Raw genomic sequence first — 19,053 nt, forward strand, 5'->3', positions numbered from 1 at the left:
AATACAGATACTCTCTAATAGATCAGGAGAGCACTGACGCCGAGGGAAGGGTATATAAGTTCTGCTGCAAGTCCTGGACTGACAAGCAATAATATTTCTCCTCTTGTACACGCCCGCACTTATCCTTGGAAACCATATCTCATGCAAAGATGATGTTTTACCTCCCAGACACCATGGTCAACTGGCCCTGGCCTCGTGCCATCAATCCTCATTTCGAGGATGTGAAAACGGAAGTCGATGCTGCGTTCCGTGACTTCAGGGCTCTAGACCCCAAATCACAGGAGGCATTCGACAAATGTGATTTTGGTTGTACCGATATCTAGCTCTCATTCTGAAAATGGCTGATACATCCTGTGCTTATAGCCCGGCTAGCAGCACTTGCTTATCCGAATGCACCGAGAGGTGTGTGTTTGAGCACTGGTGAACCATCAACCACTGACCACTTAATTTTCAAGATCACCTTCGAATTGGCTGTGATTTGATGAATGTATTTTTCATATTTGACGAGTACACCGACAAAGAAAATGCGGCAGTCACTAAGGAAATGGTGGACATTGTACTCGATGCTCTACACGATCCTCATAAGATGCGACCAGAAGGTGAATGTATCCTGGGTGAAATCGTGCGACAGTAAGTATCTCCAAATTGTATTGTTTGATGAATACCTGAAGTTCAAGGTATCTGTGCGTAGATTTTGGGCTCGTGCAATCCAGACTGCCAGCCAGTCTTCTCAGCGTCATTTCCTCGACAGCATGACCGCATACCTTCATGCAACAGTTCCCGAGGCTGAGGACCGCGACCATAGTCATTGCCGCAGTATCGATGACTATCTCAAGCTCCGTCGGGATACGTGTGGTGCTAGGCCTTCTTTCGCAATATATGAAATGGGATCGGAGTTTCCTGACGAAGTGTTCTACCACCCCATGATCGTGGAACTGCGTCAATGTATTGTAGAACTGATTCTAATTGACAACGTAAAGTCATCTCCAAGAGGTGGTTGACAGTATGCTAAAGACTTTCATAGGACATGGCCTCGTACAACAGAGAGCAAGCAACTGGGGACGAAAACCATAACTTAATTACCGCTATCGTGCTGGAACTTGGCCTCGACAGAAGCGGTGCGATGGCTTGGGCAGCACGCTATCATACTCAAGTCGAGAAGCGGTTTATCGACGGTGTTGCACAGGTCCCTTCGTCGGAAATTTGCACCGATGCCCCTGGTCTCATCGAGTATTTGGATGGGATGGCAGCTTGGGCTCGAGCAAACCATTGCTGGAGTTATGAAAGTCTAAGGTCACAACTAAGTCCAATTGTGTGTATCATCACTTACCCTGCTTAAAATGTCAGATACTTTGGCACCGAGGGCACAAATATACAGCAAAGTAGGCTTGTCCCGTTGTTACCAAAGATCAAATACGGCGACGCATCCTCGATGACGAAGGTCAATGTTGCCGATTTATCGAATATCTATGCCACAGTGCAGCTGTAACGTCACAGTCTCGCTACTTACATGAACAGATAGATGGCCAGGTCACCCGGTGGTGCAGCCTGGTGAATTGAAGCTAGATGAAGAAACCATTAGGAGTACCTGAATGAAACGATATTGGCCTATGCGAATAAATTTTTGATACTGTAAATATATGAATCACACAAATGTTAAATGGGTACGAACATATTGATGAAGCCCTCTTGATAATAATGAAAATCTTGGATGTACGGAACATCACATAAGTATGATAGCGTTGACTTGGGCCCCGAGCAGTCGAGCCTGGAGGGCAATAGCGGCAAGTCGAGTGCTTCGGGCCATGTGGCAGGAATACGGTGATAGCCAAAGTGCGACGACCATCCCTGGATAGATGGAGAACTGAACGACAAGAGCTAGGCTTTCCCTTGCCGTGGTCGAGTACCTGGCTGCGACGATTGTCCCATTTCTTCCGCACCGCGGCGACTTAAATTCGAACTCCGTGCTTCGCCTGCCAAATCTCTCCGAGATCGACGATTACGTCACTCTCACATGACATGTCAGACTGGTCACGAATCTAAGCTGAGCAACAGGAAATTGACGGTCTTGGTAGAGCTACTGTGGTCCCAGCCTGTATGCCATCCATAGTTCTTCTGGCTCCCCATCTCCTCTTGGTACGACCTTGTAACGACAGCCAACGATGCATGCATCTATAATCTGCTCAGTAGTCTTGTCAGTGGCCACCTTTGTCTCATCTCGTCCAAGCACTTCTCATCTGACTCAGTCTTTGTTGAGTTCATCGTACGGAAGACAGCAGCAGCTTCGTTCCTTCGCAGTGTACCTCGATCTGCGATCCTGTCAACGATAAAGAGAATGATGCAAGCTTGCATCCCGGACCTTGACCTTGCTGATGTGCCAACTCTCATCCAGGGATGTCCTGTGCCATCCGTATGCTGCACTCAGTCTTTTGAAACAAGCTACTACAACTGCCTCTTGCGCGTTGGCATTGCATTGAATGCTACAGATTATATACAGGCACAAGCCGTCAATCGCCTTACTAATACATACACTAGGACTCTACGTCTCTTGCTCCGATTACGGTTATTCGCTGCAAGAACTCACACTCCCTGGTCAAGACGCTCACGCAATTTCTTCCCGCACTAGAACTTCCAGTGCTGTGGACGAAATTGCAGTGCCGTTGGCAAAGGTCGACGTCTCAGAAGAGGCGAGCGAAATACTTGAAGGCAATATGGTGGTCGTCAGGGCGGGCATTCCCGATAAAGATTCCGGTGAAGATCCCGATGAAGATCCAGAGTCACCCAGTCCGAGTCCTCCACCCCCACCCACAAGCTCAAGTGCTGCGCTGGGGCTAAACACATGAGGCAGGAGAGTCTTGGCTTCGGTTAGTGCTGCTGTAGGATTGATCGTGCTGCGGAACAGCTAATCGGGAAAACTGGTGTATAATTGTCCTGCTCGTCGACATGAGACTGGACCATCAGCGAAACCATTGAGATGGACGCTTAGCTCAAGCACGTTACGGACACTTATGAATGCTTACTTCAGTAGCACACTCATCTGATGAGTATATTGATCATGTTGGGGATTACACAGGTGTGAGGGAAAGAGAGCTGAACTGCTTGCGAGCTTGCTGCACGTCTTCCATCCTTCATGCATTCATGACTGATGCGAAGCAGAACGACGACGACCAAAGAAAAATCCGCAGCAGCTCACTCCTTCATACACAGCATCTCCCGCTCCGCCAGTCGAGCCTTGTACTTGTGTTTGGATTGGTTGCACTTGAGATGGTTGTGTCCCTGCTGGTTGACTTGAGTGCGTTGCACTATTGGCCTGGTTGCTGTTCGTACATTGCATAGCTGCAGCCGCTTCCGCATCAGTTTCAGGGACAATGCCATATCTCTGTAACATATTTTAATGGAACGGAATTGGAGCGACGGCGAGTCACTTACATCTTCATCACGAGCAGGAGCTACATCAACTATGCGACTTGAATTTCTTAGAGGAAGTAAGCTGAAATTCCAATGCCGAGATTCGCGAGGTGACGGTCGAGGCGTATCTGTAGGTTGAGCAGTGGACCGGAGGGAACCAATCAAACTGCGCCAATGAAGGAAAGATGGACTTGCAGACGGAGCTGCATGATGAGGTCCGCGATTTGGATCATTGCCGAAGAAATCATTGCCCTGCATCAAAGTCGGATTAGCAAGAGCTGAAGAACGAAAAATTCTACTAACGTATTTCGCCGAGCCTTTGGTAATGGCCTATTGTTGGAAGTGCAGATGGACATTAAGAATCTAGTGAAACATACGAGAAAAGATGAGGTTCCTTACGATTGGTTGTTGCACAACTCTCGGTTGGGTTGGATGTCCCTGATAAAAAGTGAGATGTAGTAGTGTGAAAGAGACGCAGAAAAGACTTGCTTTGAGCTTCGTATTCCCGTCATCCGCAGCCTAAATGGTCAGAATCAATGATCATTCTCGGATAACAAAGTGCAAGCGTACCACAACTTTGAGCGCTGCCTCCAGGCTCCATACATAGATTTTTTTGTCTAGTCCAGCGCTGACAATGTGTTTGCCATCAGGGGACATGACAACAGCCAAGAGTTCGTCATCATGCAAGAGTGGATCTCCGACTGCCTGATTGGTCTTGAGATCCCAGATGCGAATGGAGTAGTCACTTGATGCGCTAACGATATAGCTTTCGTTGGGAGTAAGACAGAGGGATCTGACGCCATTGGTATGACCCCGAAGAACAACGAGTTCCTGTCCATCATTCGCCCGCCATTTTCGGATGGTATCATCGAATGACCCGGAGAATATGTGTGTGCCGTCCTTGGACCAACACAATGACGTCACTACGTTGTCGTGTTCCTTGATTTCGATAAGCAGCTTGCCATTCCTCGACCACATGCGGATCACATTGTCCGCACCGCCGCTTATGAATTTGTCGCCTTGTGGAGAGTATTTGACGATATAAACCCATCCGTGACTGGTCTCCGTGGGTGGTGCTATTTGTCGACCAGTATTCGGATTCCAGCGTCGTATGGTGCCGTCCGCAGATCCACTTGCTATCTCCAGGGAATCGCGAGACCAATCAAGGCACCTCACTACATCATCATGGCCCTCCCACGGCTCACCGACCATGCTGCCCTCCTTTATATTCCACAGCCGCAGTCTACCATCTGCACTTCCAAAAATGGCCATTGTTTCATCCGAAGATACTACCATCGAAATTATCCCTCCCCCATTGCTATTCAAAGGGTTTCCCACTGGCTCTCCGTCTCTTTTCCACTGGTGAATCGAACTGTCCTCAGATGTGCTCATTATATTGCCACTGGCACCCAAGTAGGCAAGGCTCCATATCCATTGAGAGTGACCCACAATGACGCACTCCGGCATCAAGCTTCCTGCCGGACGTTTTGGCTTTGGTTTCTTCCACGACGTGGTCCGAGTATTGTGGTCGACGAAGTACGACCGACCAAGTGGTGAGATATGCCATTCGCATCCAGGAACAGCGAGATATCCAGGATAATCTGTGTTCAACCGTGAGTTCGTTGCACCTTGTCGCAATTTCATCCCCCACCTAGTCGCACTCCTGGTAAAGGTCGGTTCCACGAGGCTATCATGAACGTGTCATCTTGATATCGTATTTCACCACCCAACGACGTCTTGAATTGTTGCCACATCGGAGGAAGCGTTTCATTCCCACCTGCTTCTAATTGAGTGAACTAGTACGTATCACAAGGTAACTGCTCACCTTCCCAAAGTGCATCCTGGCGGTGCTGTGCACCATATAGTGGTGGATCTTTCGCGCTCGTACGATATTTCGGTGAGTGCAATGGCGCTTCTCCCCGTCCCGTTGACGTGCTCGACTCGGCCTCTTCGGGTGACATGACCTTGATCGATATAGGATACTGGGCCGTACAAACGGACTGAACAGAGAAACACTGTGCAAAGTCAGTCATCGAGGGGAAGGAGATACGGGTTGAAGGTGATGAAGAGAGGTGCTATTTGGGTCAGTTTTACATGCTGTAGTGGTAGGCGCCTTGCTGACACTGCATGTCAATGGCTGTGTTACCATCGGATCAGGCACTTACCTTGGTCCGGTTCAAATTTTGAGGCGCTGATGTAGTACATTGGTCTGTCATGTACGTTTCGTCAGTGAGTGGGATAATATGATGTTGGTTTGAGCGGGTGCACACACATACCGAATCTGTACGCTGTGCATAGCGCCTAGCAGTACTCCCAAGCAAAGTGCGACCAGTAGTAACAACAGATTAATATGACTGACAGAAACAGGGATGTATACCATCAGAGAACCTGTGAGAAGAAGATATCGTCATATATCGTTATATATCGTAATATATAGGAAAGGTTTTCGTCACATTGGAATATAAAGTGATATAAAGCAATATATGACTATGTAAAAGCACCATAATCAGCATAATCCCCAGCAAGAACTCACCGGTTTACTGATGACAGGAGTCGCCTGATGTTGGCTGCGCTTACTATGATAATCAACATCTCGGGCCGGAGTCCATTCTCGTCTTAGTAAGCAGAAAGTTAAATTATTGTTGACATGATGCTCGGTGCTTTGACAATAAGCTGACAAGGTAGAGTCTGAGTTACATTCAACGTGTAGCGCAGTGAAAATCGTTCATCGTTAATATTCAATGATCAACTGAATGTATGTATCTCTGAGTCCCATTTTTTCTTCATTAATCCACTCATCCATTACCACTACCCCCCAGCAACCCATGTTCATTACCTCAGCGAAAAAATCTTTGCTTCTCTCCTCGCATGCATGCAATTCGCCCTGTTCGGAACCATCGATCTTGTGATCCTTCAGATTGTATGTTTCTTTCCTTTTTCCTTTCGTATTTGACTCGACGCCGCCCACACTCATGTTGCAGTTCTCTGCCCTCTCGGGACATACCTCAACTTAGGGATGTTCAGACACAAATTCCAGTAAGAACGTAAGCTTTGATTAATATCACTACATTTTCGTTCAAACGCTTTTCGGTCTCCTGGTCGTCTCTCACTGCCTCCAGAACCCATATACAACATACCTTGGTAGCCCGTTCATACAAGCCAAGAATAGCCACCTATTGTTAACGTTCTTTACGCTCAGGATAAAGAGGTATGTTCAGTCAGGCTCAGTTGTTTTTTTGTTATATTAGCCGTATCATTTTATAGCGGGTACTAGGACGATGATCATCGTGGTACCTCATATACTCTGTTTCTCTTCTTGGCACCTTCACCATATTGATTTGTATTGCAACTCAGGGTAACTATGACATTAATTCATGTCTGTGAATGTCGGGAGCATGGACCGGCTACATACGTATGCGTACATGACACAAGATCACCATGATTACAAATTAACGCTGGCACATTTGCACTCATATGCTGTGCTCCTAGGCCAATATAGTCCTTCCCCTCCCAACGAGCCTTCTCGATCTTCGCGACACGACCTTATAACAAAAGCCAACAATGTGTGCTTGCCTCGCAGTACTTTTACCAGCGGCTGCTGCCCTTGTTTTATCTCATCCAAATCCTGATCCGACCCAGTCTGTCTTGAAGGTGTCGGGTTCATCATACAATATCTTCGGGGTGTCGAGTTCAACATACAATAAATGGGGCAGTTTCGTTCTCTGGGAGTGCAGCCCAACCTGTGATCTTTTCCGAACTGGATATGATGCTGTAAGCTCGCATCCCGACTCTGTCCTTGCTGGTGGGCTAACTCTCGTTCAGGCACGTACTATGGCTGGCGCATCATGCTGCACCCAGTCCTTTCAAACAAGCTACTACAACTGCGTGTCATGCGCTGGCGTTGTAATTGATGGTACAGATTACACAAAGGCACAAGCTGATATGGATGGTAAGCCCAACTTCACATAAGTAAAGCACATGGGACAATTGCCTGATCAATACATCTACCAGACTTCTACGTCTCTTGCTACGATCGCGGCTATCCACTTCAAAAGCTTACTTTGCCTGGTCAAGACCCGTCCCGCACTCCCTCAACCTATTCCCGTGTTGGCACTTCCAGCATTCATGGTACCTTACCGTCCGGGTGGTTAACTATGTCAGAGTGGTCACCTCCGTCCGAGCCGACAACTACATCCATGTCTTCACTTCCGTCCATCACGGTGACCTTGTCGGGGACCTTTGAATTCCCCCCATGCACTTACACGCCTCAGGATTCAGGCTGGCGACGTCTATCTCTGCCCAAGTTATGTAACTTCTTCCACATCCACGCCCACAACTTTAAGTACTGCATCAGGACTAAGTGCAGGAGGAAGCGGAGCTTGGTCTTTGGTTTCTGGTGTTATAGGATTAGGATTGATCGTGTTTTAGAGAAGCGGAACAGAACATTGACTGGGAACGCTGCTGTATCATTTTTCTTACTGGATTGGTGCTCGCAAATGTCTTTCCATCTAGTGGACCTGTACAGGTGCTGTACAATGTACAAAGTATGCGAACTTCTTCTATTCACAGATTCTACCGATATAACACGCCTGACTAAATGAGAGCATGTCCAAAATCCCTGTGGTACGCAACCGGCACGACTATATCCAAGACCCCATGAACAAAAATAGCAATTAAACAGCAGAAGCTCAGCGCCCAGTACGTCACAGCCGGGCATTCTTAGGCATCCTCTTAATAGCCTGCCGCACACCAAGATCCCCCAGCACATCTTCTGCACCCGCAAGAATGGCATCAAAAGGTGACGTGCGATGGTACTTGACATAACATCCGTTAGCATCACGTCACTGAGGAAGAGTAAAAGTCCAGACGTACATTCTCAATGATCTTGCCCATACCCGTGACGGTGATACCCCGACCACCGAAAATCTGAGTTGCATCCTGGGCGGTTTCACGACCAGCCTTTGATACAAATCTACATCACAGTCCATCAGTTTAGCACCGGAACGACGGAAGCGGACATCGCATACTGTTTGAGCAATCCAATAGGCCCAGCGAGTTTGTCGGACTGTTCGTCATAGGACATCTAAATTTTCTACTTTAGGGCGATAACTCTCAGAGAATATAGAGACTAACATTATTCATTTGATGCGTGATGTTCTCTACCCATGCTTGGCTGGCTTCCACGCGAGCAATCATTGCCGCAAGTTTAGCGCGGATAACTGCCTGAGCATGAAGAGGTTTCCCAAAGGCAATCCGTTGGTTCGTCCACCTGAAACAATGCACAAGTGTCAGAAAGACTTGAAGAATAGCTTGTGATGCGCCCTTACTTCAAACACTCTTCAACCACAAGTCTTTGCGCACCAAGACTCGAGGCGGTGACCATCCACCGCTCATGATTGAAGTTGCTAAAGATAATCGATATGCCTTTCCCGACTTGACCCAAGGTATTGGCAACCGGCACGCGTGCCTTGTCAAATGTGACAAATGCAGTTCCAGCAGTTGAGGAGTATGACGTTTTCACCGGTTTAGTGGATACAGCATCCGAGCGCTCAACGAGCAAAACAACAAACCCGGCCTGCAATGGTGGTGAGAACTCAGAAGGGGATCAACAAAAAAGTAAACATACGTCTGTTTTACATAGTGTCGTGAAGTAATCCGAAAAGGTCCCATTTGTTATCCACCTGCAACGACCATGAGTAATCCGTTCTAATGAAGTAGCTCGAACCATACATGCGTACTTCTTAGTTCCAGTGACAACCCACTCATCACCGTCTCTCACTGCAACAGTTTGCGCGCCGTTGACGTCGCTGCCTGCAAACGCTTCCGAGATAGCAAGGGAGATGTACTTCTTGCCAGCCAGAATGTCGGGTACAAACTTGGCTCGTTGTTCCGGAGTTCCGAAATTAATAATGGGAGGGAGGGCAATAACCCCGCCATTCAGGAGGCCGTCCACGAATGCTCGTGTGCCAAACCGCGCAATCTCAGTGTTAAGAATGAGCTATAAAGTCATGTAAGTGAGTAAAGAGGATGCTTTGTGAGGAGCATGTTTACTTCATGGAAGTAGTCGTATTCTTCAGGCTTCACGATGCCACCCATCAAGGTAAGTCCCTTGAGGTGCTTGCCTGGTCCTAGGCGCATAGCCAGGAAATTTATCTCGCTGTGGTGTCATTGTTAAACGAGTTACGCAAGCTTCACGCGGGGGAGTTTGCCTTAATTTATCCACGACTTCTTGCGATATCTTCTTCCCATTTTCCTCGCATCTAACTGCCTCAGGTTGTACGAACTCCATCAAGAATGCCCTCATAGCCTTGTGGAATTTGCGGTGGTTATCACTATAGTAAGGGCTGAAGTATCCAGGTGTGAGCCACGTGGGCTCAGCATAGGGCACAAGAGACAGCTCCCCAGGACCAAGAGGCTTGATGTTTTCAGTCTGTCCGCGAATGGCTCCTATTTGGAGACGGGCATACTGAGGGCGTTGAAGAACCTCAAGTCTGTGAAGTCCGAAGAACACCTGAGTAGCATCCTTCCCAGCTGGAATCGATATGAATATGAGAGTTGAGTGGAGAAGCTGCTGCACTTGCCAACGCTATCGGTATACAGCACGCCTGCGCCTCCTGGGTGAAGGTCTGCGAAGCGGGATAGGTCATAAACTTTAGAGTCTATGACAATCCACTGTGCATATGATTAATAGTCGATTGATAGCCTTGAAGTTATAGCACGCACGAGGTCCCCTTCCTTGTTATGCTGTAAACGTATTCAGCGTACGCTAGAACGCAAAGCGAGGCCTGGTGCTCACCTTAGCGATATCATCAAGCGTGAACTCTTTAAAAGGCATAATGCTGCTGGCAACCTTGCTTTCCCTGATACTGATAAGTACTGGTTCCGGATCCATGTGATTGACTCACTGAACGAGTGCCACAAGGCCGTGAGAGTTTGTTGAACTTTGCACCGAGTTGTGTCAGGTCGTCCAGTCAGATTTAGAACTCAACTAAAGTTTGTTTTTATGAGCGATCATGAAGTGATGAACACAGTATTGTCAAGTTTTGGTTTCCTTCGGCCAGCGAACTCAGGTTTGACTAATACGGTCCTATATCACACGTGCTGGTCGACATAGAGCTTTCGGACTCGGGAAGCAAGACACTGTTACTACAAGGCCAATAGCAGCTAGTTTGACTCGTCTATATATATATGCTTATGTGTGGACTGACTTCGTGCAGTTGTCCCCAAGTCTTAATTGTCCGAGTGCGCTGTCGATATCACAGAGTACACGAGGCAGTCCAAGCTTAAGGCACTGATCACGATCGGCGATCGTTCAAATTGCTATGCAGACTTCTATTCACGAGCTTGAAAGCCAATGGTAATTTCTGCGCACCTGTGCGGCGTTCAATTTGTCCGTATTTCCGCTACCTGAAAAAAGTAATCAGAAACCGCACCAGGAGAGTCTAGGATCCGAAGAAATTGGGCTGATGTGGAGTAGAAGAGCTCCGCAAGGACAAGATAGCTACCTCCTTGCACCCGCAGCCACGCAAGCGGTCGCGAGTCCTAAAATACATATAAGGCCTCGGAGTATCAAGGGCACCCAATTGAAAAGCCCAGGCTAGCTACTGATTTGCAATTACCCGAGGCACCGACGGTGGCCGCGAGAGAAATTACGGTTCTTGCAATAGTCAGCAAAGTTATTGTTATTCGCGAGTTTCCTGCAAAATGGCGACCACGATGTCACCGCACGGTGAACGCCGTCAGTGGGAACCGCCGTTGTAACAATGATCTCCCGAAGCGAAAGGCGAATGATGACGTGCGACGCCACCGAGCGGGATCGCCGTGGAGGATGGTTATTCGATCCTTCATCCGACGAATCAAAATGAGCGAAGCCCTGCCGGTATGAATGTATAATACATGCGCATAGTAATGGAAATACTTGACGGAGATCACCGTGTACCACGAACGTTGGGAGTTTGATTGGACACAAGACACAGAAATACATTAATGATTTGTGGAACTCGGAGGGATGAAAGACAGCCCAATCAAAACGCCACATACGAATTGTCTCAGTCTCACACGCTAAGTAATCTATTCCCACGGGGTAGAAGAAGATTGTTTACATTTTGTGATTGCTTGAGCGCTCAACTTAGCTAGGTCCTCTTCAACGTCTTCAATCATGCTCGCTCTCGCCCATCCGACAGAAGCTAGAACTATCGATAGAACTGGCGTCGACAGAAATATTTCAAGTCTACCTAGAACCACTTCATCCTCATCCACCGGTCGACCAAGTTCTAGCAGAGTTCCACATTGGAAACCGCAAGCATCGACAACTACCGCTGTATTTCAGCCATCTTCGTCCTACTGCCAACCAGTACCACGCAGATCGACTTCTGGATCTTCAGTTGTGACAAAAGACTCTTCTCCAATTCGGCATAACGCCGTACAGTCAACTCAGGCAACATCCGAATCTCCAGTAGCCACAACCAAAGTCCCTCCCCCTGATAACCCTCCAAGAGCTGGTTCTCCAATTCCTCAACCTCAAATAAACCTACCAACCTCTGCTTCATCTTTTGACGTTCATAGCTACCCCTCAACCGATTTGCTTCGTCTCCTTGCTTCACTTCTTACCCAGATTGCATCCACCAACGATGTAATTTCAGGTTCAGACCCAGCATCCCATACTTTGGCAGGTCTGTCGCATAACAATATATCAGAAGATGCATCTCGTTCCCCTATTTGGTGCTCCCTTACCTCCGCTTCCCGTTCCTCTCTGTCAAATCCTGCATCCGCCCTCACTTTCCATGCTCGCAACATTCCAACTATCGCACTCGAATCATACCTTTTACGAATACTCAAATATTGTCCAACTACAAACGAGGTGTTTTTAGCCCTCCTCGTGTATTTTGACCGCATGTCTCGCCTCGCCTCCGAGGCTACGGGGCGCACGTTTGTTATCGACTCGTATAACGTCCATAGACTTGTCATTGCTGGCGTCACAGTCGCCAGTAAATTTTTCAGCGATGTATTCTACACTAATTCGCGGTATGCGAAGGTGGGTTTCAACTTCACAGACCTGTTCAAAATATTCACTCCACTCCACATCTCGCTATCTTTACTCAGGTCGGAGGTCTCCCTCAAGCAGAGCTCAACCAACTCGAACTCCAGTTTTTGCTTCTCAACGACTTCAGACTCGTCATATCGCCTGAGGAGATGCAAAGATATGCAGAACAGCTTATCCTCTTTTCGCAATCACAGCCACCAGAATCGCCTTCCGTGCCCCGCCCTGTAACTCCATCACGTTCACATCAATCAACGTTTCAGACACGTTCATCACCTACCGCAGTATCAGGCCCGGCACGGGCTATGGGCGCTATTGATGTGTATGGTGGTTCAGTGGCGCCCGATCGGACGCCCAGTATGCGTGCTGTACGCACGCGCGACGATGATGCTGCGAGCATTGTCAGCACCGAAACTGACACAGAGACCGAAACGGAGGGTGGCTACACGACGGATGACGAGCCGACGATTCGGCCACCCAACTCTTCGAGTTCAATCTGTGGAGACGCCGAGGAGTACGAGAGTGCCGGCGAGTTCCGCGCTGCCACCGTAGGGCAGAGTGACGAGTGTAGGCAGAGCAGGGTGGAAGATAAAGAGAGAGAACGAGGTGACATTACGCCGGAATTGAAAGCCCGGCGGCTTGTACGAGAAATTAGTGAGGATATTGGGATGGCGAGCCCTTAGACTGTTACCAAACGATTTCCTGCGACACCTCCTAACCTTTGCTTCCGGATATCTGTTCGACCAGCCCATAATACTTCTTCATACCTTTTACAGTGCACGACCTACATCCAAATCACGGCATTGCAGTCATATCGTACAGTAGTGTCTCTATACCTCGCCTTAAGTTCATATTTCGGCAGTGTATATTTATTTAGCATCTGTCCTTATAGAAACTCGAACGATGGCATCCTTGTTCGCTGGCCATGTACTCGGTGCCGAAACCTGCTTTCTTGCAGTTTCCCAATATCATATCATAATTAGGGCTGGTTCTGCGGTGCCAGTGTGGGTTTTTTTTGTCTTTGACACGCAGGACCTGCGTCTAACGGACAGGAATAGCACGAACGTTGGCGCATCCGAGGTTATCTAGATGACGATCTCCTTTATGAACAAGGTACTACAGGTCCTGCTGGCTATCACCCTAACATTCACTCATGCACAGTTCTCTGTAAGTACAGTTGTTAGGAAGTTGCCGGGCCAATAATTTGCCACAGCAGAATTGAAATCTGTGGGGCTTGAACCAATGATTCAAAACCACTGGATGATAAGCTTTTTTTGCTATTGCCCCGGAGAGATTCACTCATGCACAGTTCGTTGGAAGATTGTGTCAAGTGTCCTGGCTTATAAAGTGGTTATTACAATTAATGGAATTGAATTAGGATGCATCAAAGTACTTCCTTCATCTTCCAGTTATATTTTGCCACGTCCGTTGATTCTGCCATTATTCAGGCTTCCCATGCCAAGTAGGTCCCCAATACATTAATGATGGCCTCACTTGTCACACGAGGCTGAAGAGTCCCCTATCAGTTCATTAGTTAGTTCAAATTCATATTTTTTTTCACAACTGTCGGCCTCGGGGATACACTAGGTGACCGGTAAGCCCAAGACATCGTTTCCAATGCTCATGCCAATCCGGGCGCACGCGGTCCCCGAGTTCCCTGACTCCACGAATTTCAGACTTTGATGTTTCCTGATTAAAACTCGTGTCCCGAGAGGATGGAAGTAGAACTTCAGGTGAACCTGATACGTAATAAATACATGCATTCAGAGGTACTACACCTAGACTTAATGCCCAAAAGTCTATAGTTCGTCTTTGGTGTGTTCGTCCTCCAGCGGGCGACATAGTGCTGGGGTCGTGCCTGTAATCTGGTACTCGCACTTTTCCATTTCTGCCACCGTCAGTAATGTGTTTTCAGTGCCACATGTGAGGACGAGCTTATAGGAACAAATCAATATTATGAAAGAGAATGGAGAATATGCAGGATTCACCTCAACACTGCGATGGGGGCCGTTCCAGCATTTGGCCCCCTGGGTATAGTGCTGTCGGGTATAATATTCTGGCTCACCAGGTCGAGCAGCCTTGTTCCAGGACGAGAATTTCCTGGAAGGCACATATATAAGTACCTTCATAGCATTTTATACCCAAACAACATACCCGAGACTGAAGCCGGAACCACCGCTTTTGGGAATTTGCCTCGCCTCGTCAAAGAGGCAAACCTCGTAAGTGTACCTTTGAAAAGTGGGTATGCTTCCAAGTAATTTGAAGCAACAACACTCACTCTCCAGTATCCTTTGATAGGCACGTGCCGTCAAGTTTTTTCCACTCGCCTTCTGGGCCAAAGCCATCAGGATCAAAGAGATCCATGAGGTCTTCATTTGCAGTTCGTTGCTCGTCCTGGGTCAGCTTGAGGCTGTGTTCCGCGTCCGACAGGGCTACACGTGCACGATTTGATTCTGAGGTGGAATGAGCACACACATTCAGTCATATAGCATATACTTACCAGCAGACGTGTCGGATGTGCCTCCGTGTCCGATCCCGAAAACTGATAGCGCTGAGAGGACCGAGTCGCGGAAACTATAATAGGATGGGAGCAGAGCGTCTGGAAGGTAGGCTGAGATGTCAAGCACTTTAAACCTGGTCAGTTTCTTAAGGTATCAGCAATTACTCTTAACTTACAGAGGGACTGGGCCGAAGCAGGCCCGACAAGCTGGTCATGTTCTAGCAGCAGCGTCACATGATCGGTTTTTATTAACTGATCCAACTCCTTCTCGATCTTTGCTGCATTCCAGAGACCTTCATCTTCAACATCGTCCTCTGTTTTCTGTTTTTCCGTGGTAGCGTCAGCTTCCCCATCGTCACCCTTGCGTACGTCGTTTATGTGAGGTAGTCCTGCTAGTGCCTCCCAGCCGCGCACAGCCTCGAGGACGGCCATATCTTGATAGTTAGGGTTATAGCCCGTGCGGAGTGAGGTCAAGATGTCACCAAGAGCTTTCTCGCGTTCCAGGTGCTTCTTGTGTTCTGTCTGAAGGGACTTGAGTGCGGTATTATGTACGAGGAGTGACTGGTAGAGGGCTGCAAGATACCTGCGAGTCAAGATTACAGGGAGTATGTCAGGACACACGTACGGGACTGTTTCTTATGCTCCAACTCAGCAGCCGAGAGGGATTCTGCGCGTTCTGCAATGTCTGAAAAAGGCCGTGTCACCACAAAAGCTCTCGACTCTTGAACTAACTTAATACCTCGTAATCTCTCCACCTCTTTCTCTCTCGTTTCAATCTCTTTGACAAGATCAGCAATGAGTGTCTCCAAGCGCTTTTTCTCCTTATGCGCGTACGCAATGTATGAGGATCGTATCTTGGATCCAGTCTTTCGCAGCTTCCGCTCTGCTTCCATTTTCTTTTTGTGTTCTGCTCCGACTTCCTGGCAAGTGTTCGGACACATGCCTGGGAGCTCATCCGATCCATCACAGCATTCCTGCTCTATGTTCAGATGAGTATCACGAACTCACGCTACCACGCCTATAAACTTACCGCAAAGGCCATCATTAACATGGGAGCTTTGTATGGTTGCCCCAATATGGCCCTCATTGCGGCAGTAGAACTTGTTATTGGGACACGCACTCGAGCCTTACAGAACATAGAACTACGTCAATACAACTTAGTTACCTGACCATAACTACCCGGATTCGCACCTGGCTCATCGCTGCCATCCTGACAATCACAATAATCATCATTTACTGCACTCCAGGCAATTTCCTTTGAACCGTCTAAACACGTCCATGTCTGGCGCGAACCCTTCGTGCTGGGTACGTATTTCGATATGAGAGAGGGAGGGACACCGTGGGTCTTGTCGAGTGCTGCTAATGATGGAAGGGCGAGGGCAAGGAGTAGCCAGGGATGCATTGTCGACCCAAACTTCAGTGGGATACTTGTTAACTCTCTCCCACTGAACTCAACATGATCGGTGCCACAGTTACGTCAGTGCATTTGATGCGGCGCCTAAATAACCGGATTTCGCCGAGAGATTGGCGGCAGGCCAGACCAAGGTGCAGTTCATCGACATTGACGAAGAGGCCACGACATTATGGTGAGTATTCTCCCTTGATGATGATTTCCAGGGCAGAGAGCATGAAACATGCCGGTTCTTCGGACTGCAGGATGTTCATAGTATTGCAGCCCTTGGATGTCGTATCAAGCATGTAGATGTGGTGCTGACTACGTTTGATTCAGGCCAAGGCAAAAGCACCACCACCATCATCATCGGGCGGAAAAGCTGCTAAGAAGAAGAAGTGGTCGAAGGGAAAGGTCAAGGACAAGGCACAGCACGCCGTCGTCTGTGACAAAGCTACATTCGACCGTATCATGAAGGAAGCTCCCACCTGGCGTCTCATCAGCCAGAGCATTCTCATTGAGCGATTGAAGGTCAATGGAAGCTTGGCACGCGTTGCCATCAGACATCTGGAGAAGGAGGGCTTGATCAAGCGCATTGTGCATCACTCTAGCCAGCTCATTTACAGTGCGTTCTTCTCGATGTTTCATATTATGGATGAGGTTAATTGACCTTCCATTTAGCCCGGCTGACAACCGCATCGGACTAGATCACTAGTCACTTATTCATTATGGCCATTGATAAGCCCATGTATCTTCCACCACAACCAAAATCTATGTTTCCTGACTGGCATTGAATGAACCAAAGCTCTAGGTATCATGACGTCTTGCATTCTCAACATTTACTCGGTAAAGGAATGAATTATGGAAATAGTACATGCAATGAATGTCTATGCTAAGTTTACATCCGCCGATGCGACAAGTCCTCAATGTATGGGTCCAATCAACTCGAGCCTTTCCGCTCGGATAGGCGATCAATCGCATTCATTCTCCCGTCGATATTTTTGTGAACAGGCGGTTACATTTCCCCACACTCTGCGATGTACATGTGAGACACCTTTTCAAAGTGTTAAATCGACCACATACCAACTATCTTCACGACCAATTTTGGTCTGTTATTCTGTCCTGTAGGGACATTCTCGATTTTACGAAGTGTCAACATGCCATCGATAACCTTGCCAAAAACCACATGCTTTCCGTCCAAGAAATCACATTTTGCCGTGGTTATGAAAAACTGTAAGGATCAGGATCGAGGTAGAAATGCGGAATTGTAGGGAGCAATACCTGGCATCCGTTTGTATTTGGGCCCGAATTTGCCTACAAATCATTATGAAATAAATGTTTGCGAACGGAGAAGACACAGCAAACCATGGAAAGTAAGCCGGGTCCAATGTGCTTCTCTTGGAAGTTCTCATCCTGTGGGGCAAAGTCAACTTGCACGCCGCGCCATGAAGAGCACAAGTACACTTACAGGGAAATTCTTTCCATATATCGAGAACGATCCTGTTCCATCACCGTTCAAAAAATCACCACCTACAGGCAGACATGGGATTGGCTGGCCGAAAAAGATATTGTTACAGGTATGCTCACCTTGGCACATGAAATTCGGTACGCTTAGGCGCACGCGTTAATCATCATGAACATCAAGAAGATGTTATCATACACTCTGCGTAGAATCCATCAGCAAAAATCGATAACTCGAGGTTGCGGTGATGACTACCTGTGGAAAGTTGCATTCTTGTAACCCTGTGGTCGTGCATCACGTCTAATCTTGAGGCGTTCATAAAGAATTGTGTATCTTCATGGCCTGGACATACCTGCATTCGCCGGTGCACAGCTGCCTGAAGTTCTCAGCAGTTCTGTAAACTTGATCAGAACAACATACAGCCACGGGTAGCAGCCGCAAACTTTGGGACGACGTCACTAAAAAGCTCCATTTTTATTCTACCCGCTGGCGTCTCTCCAATATTGATATCCATGAAAACGATTGGACGGGTTGTTGAAGACATGATGATGATCAGTAAGGTTGTGTAATTACATAAAACCACCATCCAAGAGTGCCGGTAAGTACCGGTTCATTGAAGGAAGTTTATTTCTAATCACGAGTCTGGTCTGCATCGCCTACTAACGGTTCCAAATAAAGCGTCCTTGGCTGCTCAACCTTGGCTAATTTCCGTCGAACGGTCTAGATCAAGCAAGGTCGACCCAGTGCAATCGACTTAAGTTCAACTATCAACTATGACAGGTCTGACTCAGGGTCCGATGGCGTACTTGCTGACAGTCACTGACGGGTATTCCAACATGATTTAAACCATGTATTTGCTCATTTCCGACTCCCTGACCCCATAGTCTCGCCTGTTCCAATGAGTCCCGACACGCCCTACTTCATCGGCATTGATATCGGTACCGGTTCTGCTCGCGCATCTCTCGTTGCACGAAACGGCGAGATAAAAGCATCTTCCACGAAGGATATCATCACCTGGCGTGATAAGCATGACTACCGTATTTTCGAGCAATCCACGAACAATATATGGGAGCAGATTTGTACCGCGGTGAAGGAAATATTGAAGCAGTCTAGCGTTCCTGCAACCGCAGTCAAGGGGCTTGGCTTCGATGCTACGTGCTCTCTCGCCGTGTCGGACTTTGGCGGGAGTCCGATAACAGTGACCAAGGGTAGCGGTATCGGCATGCATGGTGATCGGAACGTTATTCTGTGGG

The 19,053-nt window shown here is 47.9% G+C and overlaps 3 protein-coding genes across 3 annotated transcripts; 2 read left to right on the plus strand and 1 right to left on the minus strand.

The window, feature by feature from the left end:
- The first annotated feature begins 2,022 nt into the window (after positions 1-2,022).
- Positions 2,023-3,024, plus strand: F5891DRAFT_1090798 (uncharacterized protein). Its single transcript, XM_041363500.1, has 2 exons — positions 2,023-2,194; positions 2,258-3,024. The coding sequence occupies exon 2, from the start codon at positions 2,478-2,480 to the stop codon at positions 2,841-2,843; it is 366 nt and encodes a 121-aa protein (XP_041216251.1). The 5' UTR covers positions 2,023-2,194; positions 2,258-2,477; the 3' UTR covers positions 2,844-3,024.
- Positions 3,025-5,148: 2,124 nt separating this feature from the next.
- F5891DRAFT_1090813 (uncharacterized protein) lies at positions 5,149-5,858 on the minus strand. Its single transcript, XM_041363501.1, has 5 exons — positions 5,685-5,858; positions 5,574-5,617; positions 5,434-5,525; positions 5,234-5,372; positions 5,149-5,185 (listed from the first exon to the last, which is right to left on the minus strand). The coding sequence occupies exons 1-3, from the start codon at positions 5,786-5,788 to the stop codon at positions 5,434-5,436; spliced, it is 240 nt and encodes a 79-aa protein (XP_041216252.1). The 5' UTR covers positions 5,789-5,858; the 3' UTR covers positions 5,149-5,185; positions 5,234-5,372.
- A 926-nt stretch (positions 5,859-6,784) lies between these two features.
- On the plus strand, positions 6,785-8,060 carry F5891DRAFT_504360 (uncharacterized protein). The gene is made up of 3 exons (XM_041372056.1): positions 6,785-7,179; positions 7,231-7,357; positions 7,420-8,060. Exons 1-3 carry the CDS (start codon positions 6,970-6,972, stop codon positions 8,007-8,009), a joined length of 927 nt encoding a protein of 308 aa, XP_041216253.1. The 5' UTR covers positions 6,785-6,969; the 3' UTR covers positions 8,010-8,060.
- The last annotated feature ends 10,993 nt before the right edge of the window (positions 8,061-19,053 follow it).

Source organism: Suillus fuscotomentosus (genome assembly GCF_016647785.1).
Source record: "Suillus fuscotomentosus strain FC203 chromosome Unknown F5891scaffold_426, whole genome shotgun sequence".
In the NCBI taxonomy this organism is placed as follows: Eukaryota; Fungi; Basidiomycota; class Agaricomycetes; order Boletales; family Suillaceae; genus Suillus; species Suillus fuscotomentosus.

What these genes read in the sequence shown, in the direction of transcription:
- F5891DRAFT_1090798 (XM_041363500.1), top strand. Translation starts at nt 2,478, where the DNA reads ATGCTACAGATTATATACAGGCACAAGCCGTCAATCGCCTTACTAATA.
- F5891DRAFT_1090813 (XM_041363501.1), bottom strand. Translation starts at nt 5,788, where the DNA reads ATGGTATACATCCCTGTTTCTGTCAGTCATATTAATCTGTTGTTACTA. An exon ending in ATGCACAGCGTACAGATTCG is followed by an intron (nt 5,618 to 5,684) that starts GTATGTGTGTGC and finishes CGTACATGACAG; the next exon opens with ACCAATGTACTACATCAGCG. An exon ending in AAAATTTGAACCGGACCAAG is followed by an intron (nt 5,526 to 5,573) that starts GTAAGTGCCTGA and finishes ATGCAGTGTCAG; the next exon opens with CAAGGCGCCTACCACTACAG.
- F5891DRAFT_504360 (XM_041372056.1), top strand. Translation starts at nt 6,970, where the DNA reads ATGTGTGCTTGCCTCGCAGTACTTTTACCAGCGGCTGCTGCCCTTGTT. An exon ending in TCCGAACTGGATATGATGCT is followed by an intron (nt 7,180 to 7,230) that starts GTAAGCTCGCAT and finishes ACTCTCGTTCAG; the next exon opens with GCACGTACTATGGCTGGCGC. An exon ending in GGCACAAGCTGATATGGATG is followed by an intron (nt 7,358 to 7,419) that starts GTAAGCCCAACT and finishes TACATCTACCAG; the next exon opens with ACTTCTACGTCTCTTGCTAC.